Source organism: Equus asinus, chromosome 8 (assembly GCF_041296235.1).
Source record: "Equus asinus isolate D_3611 breed Donkey chromosome 8, EquAss-T2T_v2, whole genome shotgun sequence".
Classification (NCBI taxonomy): domain Eukaryota; kingdom Metazoa; phylum Chordata; class Mammalia; order Perissodactyla; family Equidae; genus Equus; species Equus asinus.
Genome location: NC_091797.1, coordinates 67,217,201 through 67,224,982, shown reverse-complemented (window position 1 = coordinate 67,224,982; position 7,782 = coordinate 67,217,201). Strand labels below are relative to the sequence as shown.

Below are 7,782 nucleotides of genomic sequence, written 5' to 3'. Positions count from 1 at the left end.
AACTAGGGTATGGCAGTAGCTGCGCGGCTTCAGGCCAGTGGGACAGGTCACCTGTGAGGTCTCTAAGATGGCACTGGGTGTGAGCAAGACACCTTGCTATGGTCTATGTAGTCTTAGTCTATGTAGCTAAGCTGGACCAGCACTCCAACCCGCCAGGGCTTATCTCCCCCATAAAACAGGCCTTCATCCTCTGTGCTGCCCACCTCTGGAGTGAGAATGAGGATAACGTTCCTTGTGAACGCCTTTTATCCTCGGCCAAGTCGATGCCTCTTTACCTGGCTGCTTTCTTGTCACACCCCACTTCCCTCTTCAGGTCCAGGGGACCATAAACGCCCAGGTCTAGAGCTAAGCAGATGGCCGCTCTGCTGGAGAAAAGAAGCCAGTCCCCACCAACACACACAGGCAATAAATGTCAGTCTAATCTCCAAACGTGATCATTTCCCCAAACACAGAAAAATCAGAGCCAGCGACGGTCTGCCATTTTGCCTGCCCCATGCTGAATGCCTTTAAAACTGCTCGAATAAAGATAAGAGAGGATTGTGTACGTTTTCTACACAAAAGGTGGAAAGTAATAAAATAAACATCAAAGGTGAGCGCCCACCTCCTCGCAGCTCCGTCACTATTTGCAACAAAGGCAGGAAAAAGGAGGGAACTTCAGAGTGGCAGGGCAGCGGGTTAGAAGCGCACCCTTCCGGGGGGCCGGGGCGCCCCCTCCGTGAAGTGTTGACACCGCGGATGCGCCAGGCCCCCAATGTCCTGGGAAGGAGAAAGGTCCCCCTGTCCCGACCGTCAGACACCGGTGCCACTGAAACCACAGCAAAACTCCTCAAGGAGAAAGAGTGGAAAGAAACGGCCATAAGCACGTCGTGCTCCCGCGCCCGGCCCGGGAACACGCCCTCCCCGCCGCTCCTGTTGAACGTCGTCGTGACCCGCGCACAGCGCGGCTCCGCCGGGTTCTCGTCTGGAGGCGCCCGCAGGGGCGCTCGCGCAGGCAGAGCCGGGCACCCCGCACCAGACACAACCGCCCCAGGAGAAGACGGGGACACTGCTGCTCTTCCCCAGGAGCCACCAGCCAGGTAAAGAAAAAGGTACAGGGAGACAAAAGAAAAGTGAAAGTCGGAAGCCATTCAGTGAGCAGGAGTCAAAGTCATCCAAAAAGGCGTATACAATTTCAAGCCCAGCATTTTATTCATTGAAAAGGGAAAGAAGACAAAGAGTCCTCAAAAGGAAATCATGAGAAGGGGCACAGCACGTGGCTCCTGTAGGAGGTCACTGCACAGTGGGTCTCGCGCAGTCTCCGCTCTTCAGCGCCTCGTCAGGGACGAGACGGGTCGCTTTCCGAAGTAGCACCCTTTTCCCCGCCCGAGGAGCACACGCACACCGGCGTAGCTTAGGAGGGCTGCAGGCCTGAGCGAAGTCCCTGCTGCCGGGGGCCGGGCCCTTTCAGGTGTCCCCCCACCATGCCCACTCGCCAAAATCGCCTTCGTGAGCTCCAGGGCGCAGGGAGCCCTCGGGGCGGACAGGGCTGCACCTGAGCGGAGGAGCAGATGGGCGGGGCGGGCACACACGCACACTCAGACACGCGCACACCCCCACCCGCGCGCACGCTCCCCATTGGCAAGAGACGGAGGGCGGGGCCCGGCAGAGCCAAAACAAACAACCTGCGCCGAGCGACTTTGCGGCCGCGCCGCAGCTGGCCCCAACCTGGTGCGCGCCCGCCCGGGAGCCACCTCGTTCCCCCACCCCTCTGCCGTCGGCGCCCAGGCCCCGCCCCGCGGAGCTGCTGCAGGGTTATATTGAGCCGGTCGAAGGTGGAAGCGAGACGTAGCCGCGGCCCGCCAGCGCGGAGATGCTGCTCCGGAGGCCGGGGGCTGGAAGGCGGCTGCTGGCGCCACGGCCTCGGAGACTCGGCTCCGAGGGCGCTCAAGGCTGAAGGCGCCGGACGCTCCCCCAAGGGTGGCACGCACACCAGCCTGCACGATCTCCGTGCCCCAGGACGCCCGCCGGGGACCTGGAGCCTCCAGTGAAGAAGCCTTCCTGGTCTCTGGAACGGAGAGCAGATGCACGCGCTTCTTCCCTCCAGCAGGAAATCCCACGCCCCGTGCGCTGGGGCACTCGAGAGCGGACCCGCACCTCCGCTGGCATTCACCCCGCAGTCTCTAAACCTCTAACTGAAGAGAGTACCCACCCAACTCCTCCCTCTCCGCCCCTCTTAGTTCGGCCAATAAGCACAACTCTTCCAAAGAAAAATTCCAGCGGAAGAGGACTCTTCTAAGGAAAAGAGACTGTCCTCGCAAAAGGAGCGAGAGCTCCCGGAGAGAAAGACGAGGAGCCCTGCCACCGGCACCAGCTTCCCAAGACTACGCGAAGGAAAAGGGTACGGCGCCGGGCGAGGACAGGGTGCGCGGGCATGAAGTTGGAGGTGTGCGGCTCCCGCGCGGCCCACGGGGACAAGCCGGGTAGTGACCTGGAGGGCGCGGGCGGCAGCGACGCGCCGTCTCCGCTGTCGGCGGCCGGAGACGACTCCCTGGGCTCAGACGGGGACTGTGCGGCCAACAGCCCGGCGGCGGGCGGCACCGCCAGGGAGCTGGCGGGCGGCGGCGAGCGTCGCTCGGGCGGCGGGCCAGACGCCGAAGAGCAGGGCCGGGCGGCGGCGGCGGCGGGGGACGCGGAGGCGGGGGCGGCGGGGCCCGGCGCGGGGAGCGCGGGGGGCGGCGAGGGCGCGCGCAGCAAGCCGTACACGCGGCGTCCCAAGCCCCCTTACTCGTACATCGCGCTCATCGCCATGGCCATCCGCGACTCGGCGGGCGGGCGCCTGACGCTGGCCGAGATCAACGAGTACCTCATGGGCAAGTTCCCCTTCTTCCGCGGCAGCTACACGGGCTGGCGCAACTCGGTGCGCCACAACCTCTCGCTCAACGACTGCTTCGTGAAGGTGCTGCGCGACCCCTCGCGGCCCTGGGGCAAGGACAACTACTGGATGCTCAACCCCAACAGCGAGTACACGTTCGCCGACGGGGTCTTCCGCCGCCGCCGCAAGCGCCTCAGTCACCGGGCAGCGGGCCCCGCCCCGGGGCTTCGGCCCGAGGAGGTCGCGGTCCGCCCGGCCGCCGCGCCGCCGCCGCCCGCGCCCGCCGCCCCCTCCTCGCCCGGCGCGCGCTCGCCCGCCCGCCCAGAGGGGCGCGCCAGCCCGGCGGGCAAATTCTCCAGCCCCTTCGCCATCGACAGCATCCTCAGCAAGCCCTTCCGCAGCCGCCGCGACGCGGACGCAGCCGCTGGGGCGCGGATGCCCTGGGGCGCCGCGCCCTGCCCGCCGCCGCCCGCGTACCCCGCGCTTCTCCGCGGCGCGCCCGGCGGCGCCCTGCTGCCCCTCTGCGCGTACGGCGCGGCCGAGCCCGCGCTGCTGGGCGCCCGAGCGGAGGCAGCGCCCGCGGCGCCCGTGCCCCCGCCCGCGCCGCGCGTCCTGTTCGCGCCCCTCTCCGCCTCGGCCCCAGCCAAGCCCGTCCGGGGCCCGGCGGCCGGCGGCGGCGCGCCCCTGTACTGCCCCTTGCGGCTGCCCGCGGCCCTGCAGGCCGCCGCCACCTGCGGCCCGGGCCAGCCCGTGAGCTACCCGGTGGAGACGCTCCTGGCCTGAGCGCCCCGCCGAGCCGGCGCGCAGGGCGCCGTCGGGGACGCGGCAGGGCAGGCGCGGGGCTTTGTACTTTCTATCCAGAGGAAAAGAGACTTTAAAGGAAAAATCTCCATCAAACGTGCCTTAAAGCGAAAGCCTTTTTCACAGAGGTGTTTTAACTTAGTTCAGAACATTTTCCTTCGTCTTTATAACTTTACAGAGGACCAAAGCAATTCTTCATCATTGTCTTAGTTTCCTGACCAAGCCTGTCCCTTCCTCCCCTCACAAAGACTTTTCCTCTCTTCTTTCTGCCCAAGCTCTCCCTTACTCCTGCAATTTTTGTCGCACCTTCCTATTTGTCCCTCAAAAAAAAAAAAGGAAAAAAAGCACATCGGGGAACCATTCTTTATAATAAACGATATGACTACTGTTTGGGGTTCATTGGGACCCGCTCCCTGTGTGTCTGTGGCATTTACAGGGATGGCTGAGTGTAAGAGGTGTCAGAGAACCCTCAGTCATTTCTCTGCTATTGACCATTGCTTCACTGTGCCAAAAAATTAAAAAACATATATTGTTGGGTTTTGTAATTAAATTATTTATATATTTTTGAAACCTGGGTTGAAAATGTTGCAGGCAACGGGCTACACCTTTATTCGTGGTTCAGTGATCTCTAACTGTGGTCTCCCTGTGCCAAGCCATTTCTTTAAAGGAAAAGTTAACATTATGTATGTGGGGTGCCAGGACACTGCCACATGAAAGCAAGTGTAATGTTTATTTTTAATATTATTTTATTTGTGTCTGTACATATTCATGTATAAGTTTTATGAAACCCAGGCATAGCGCTTATTTTTTAATAAAACTCACAACTGACTTTAGTACTTCGTGGTGATGGGTTGGAGATGGAGAGTTTTTACAACCTCCCTCTCCCCAAAAAAACGGGTTCAGGTTTTACTCTCAAGAAACTTCCTGTGGGGGTGAGAATAGTTTCCTGAACAAGCCCATAGAGGCTGAGGTGGACTGCGGGTTTCCGTGCCTGGCCACGTGCTGTACAGATCTCCAGGATGGGACTTCTATAGATGGACTTGCCTAAACTTCAAACCGACGACCTCTGTAAGAATTGGCTTGTTACCAGAACAAACGGCAGGGTGTGTGCCCCTCTCCCCCAAGAATCCTTTAGCAGACAAGCTGAGTTATTAACAAGCTTATAGTCAAGCTGACATTTTCAAGTAAATTGGTTCTGACCCGGGGCTCCAAGAGGGGGAAGCAATCTGGCGTGAGACTGTCTTAACACACCAAAGATTTCTTCAGGGCAGTTTTAAGAACAACTTGAAAGTCAGTGTTTTTGTCAAAGCAAACATCCACCTTTTCAGGAATCCAAATGTTCATTTGGGTAGGAACCAATCCTAGTCTTTCTCGCTCTCCTCTTTGGAGGGAGGGGAGCGTGTGTGGAGGTGGGGCTGCCAGCCTATTTCACGTGTGATCTAAAGAGAAAACCCCACCTCCCAGGGGGCTGAGACAGTTTCCCATATTAAAAATGGAAGGTTTTGATGAGAGGAAGTGCCAGAAATCAGTGTGAACACCTATTCCTCAGTGAAGTCAGAGTCAGCGGGCTTCGGACAAATTATGCATTGCAGTATTCCAAAGAGTATCACAAAGAGAAATTCAAAAACTGGAAATTCAGGCCCTACTGTTGCTCCTGTCATTCTTGGGCATCTCATCCAAGACAAGAGGGTGATCTGGGATCTACACACCACGAGGTGAAAAAAGAAAGTGGAGTTTATTTCAAGATGCTGTCTTTGGGTGTATGGGAGAAAAAGCCAAGCCCCAAGTCTAGTTAACAAGTAACAATCTTGACTGAGTTTGGTTATATCTACTTAGTAGTCATAAAGAGTGATGATAATAGGGTTGAATTATGATAAAAGGTCGACATTTAAGTGGAAATTTGTGCCCACAAAGCCAATAATTAGACCAGAACACTTGGACAGACTTGGGAGGGGGACACAAGGGGCTCACTGGGTTGAAATGACTGGGACCCAGAGGCTCAGTTCTTTGCTTTTGTCTTGAAAGCACACTCTAAGGTTGAAGGAGAGCAAGGAGTCAGCAGCATAGGGCGCTTCCCATCTCTGATTCCAGTAGACCACTTCTCTCCGACTCCGTGCCTTGCCTGCGAGGGCCATGTGTTACCTACTTCTAAATCAGTTTGGGAGAGCCATTATTTTCATTCCTACCTTGACACATGACGACTGTTCTGCAAATGGGGCTTTTAAATTGCGGCTGATTTATTTATGTTAAAGAAGACAGAAACAGCAATGGAAAAGGGGAAAAGGGAAAGGTGACATTTTTAAAACCACAGCTGTTCCCCCCCTCCTCTCAAAAAAAATCTTTCTTTTCTAGTGAACACTCTGGAGTCGGGTTGCCTGGGACTGGGTTGACAGAAGTCCCCTCCCTGGCTTCTGGTCCCCTCGCCGTCTCCCCAGGTACCGTAAGGTTTGCTACAGCATTCTCAGAGTCGCATGAACTTTGCGCCCCTCTTCGACTTCCAAGTTCCTTCTCCCACCAAGCAAACGACAATCACACTCGCGGCCCGGGTCGTGGAGGCGAGGGAGGGTCCAGGCTCCGCCGCCGCTGCGGCCTCTCCACACCCCCAGCCCCGGAGTCTCGGCCTCTCTCTGCGCGGCGGGAGGAGACCAGAGGGCAGGGAACCGCACAGGCTCCCCTTCTCCTGGGAGAGCGGGAGGGGCCACGCGGGCTCTGAGTGCAGGCGACGCTCCAGTTCCGCGGGAACTCGGGCCTTCCGCGGAGAGGCTCGGTGGTGCCTGCAGGACCCGACCTCCGCCGGAGGACCCCGCTGAGACCTTCCCTTCTGGCATCCGCCCAGAAAACTGGATTCCCCAGAGGCGCCCGGGCCCCGCGCACCTCGGCCAGGGGCGGCCACGGCCGGCCTGCCCGCCCCTAGCCCACACTCCCCCCACAACCCACCGCACCTGTCTCGCGCGGACCCCCAGCCCCCGCCCCCTCCCCTTCTCCCTCCTCCTCCCCCTTCCCTGCCCCTCCCCTAACCCACCGCAGCTTCTCGCAGGGTCCCCCAGCGCCGCCCCCTCCCATAACCCACCGCACCCTTCTCGCGGGTCCTCCCAGCACCTCCCCCCAAACCACCGCACCCCTCTCGCGGCCCCCTAGCCGCGCCCCTCGTCCCCTAACCCACCGCACCCCTCTCGCGCGGCTCCCCAGCCCCCGGAGCCCCTCCCTTAACCCACCGCACCACTCTCCTGGATCCTCCCAGCCCCGCCCCCACAACCCGCCACACCCCCAACCCGCCACACCCCTTTCGCGGCCCCCTAGCCCCGCCCCACGTCCCCTAACCCACCGCACTTCTCGCGCGGACCTCCAGCCCCGTCCCCCTCTGGCCGGCGGGCCGCGGCCCACCTGTGCAAACACTAGGCTGCTGAGCTGAGCTGACCCTAGGCCTCAGCAGGGGGCGCGGACTGCGGGGGAGGGGAAGCGGGGGCCGTTTAGTTTCGAAAACGCCTTTGGATACCTGTCAGGTTTGCCTGGAGCTAGGGACGTCGTGGGCCGAGGGCTCCGTGGGTCAGTTTTCAAAGACCCCCACTTCTGGCCGCAAGTAGGGGCTTACAGCCCTCTTTCCCCTCAAGCCCCTGGAAGAACCAAACCTTCAGGCCACTGAGGACAAACCCGTGGGGAACTGCTCCAGCTGGGCCTCCGCTTCCAGCGCCCGGAACCTGCTCCAGGCTGCCCGGCCAGGCCCTCCCTCGCCAGGGATCAAGTCCGCCGCCTCGGAGGGCTGAAAACTTCTCTGGGGAATGACCCACGACATTCTGATCAGTGTGAACCCCCTTCTGATGTAGAACATGAGGCTCATGAATCCCGGAAGCATGGGGCCGGCAGGTGGTGAAGGGCCAGGACAGTGAGTAGAACTGGGAGTCAGATCCTTGATCCCAGATGAATTCTCAAAGAAAAAAGAAATCAGAGAAAGTCTCTCCCGTAGCAGATGAAGATGGATTCCTCTGGGGTGCAGGGTTGACCTTGTGGAGCTGGAAGCGTGACTAAGGAGAATCACCTATGCCCATTCTGCTTCCACTGTGACACAATTTCCCAAACTTGACATTTTTCTGCCTCAGGAAATGCATGTTCGCACACAAAATAGAGAGTTA

The 7,782-nt window shown here is 59.6% G+C and overlaps 1 protein-coding gene across 1 annotated transcript; it reads left to right on the top strand.

Moving 5' to 3' along the window:
• The first annotated feature begins 934 nt into the window (after positions 1 to 934).
• Positions 935 to 4,485, top strand: FOXQ1 (forkhead box Q1). The gene has a single exon (XM_044773354.2). The coding sequence runs from the start codon at positions 2,411 to 2,413 to the stop codon at positions 3,632 to 3,634; it is 1,224 nt and encodes a 407-aa protein (XP_044629289.2). The 5' UTR covers positions 935 to 2,410; the 3' UTR covers positions 3,635 to 4,485.
• Positions 4,486 to 7,782: the final 3,297 nt, after the last annotated feature.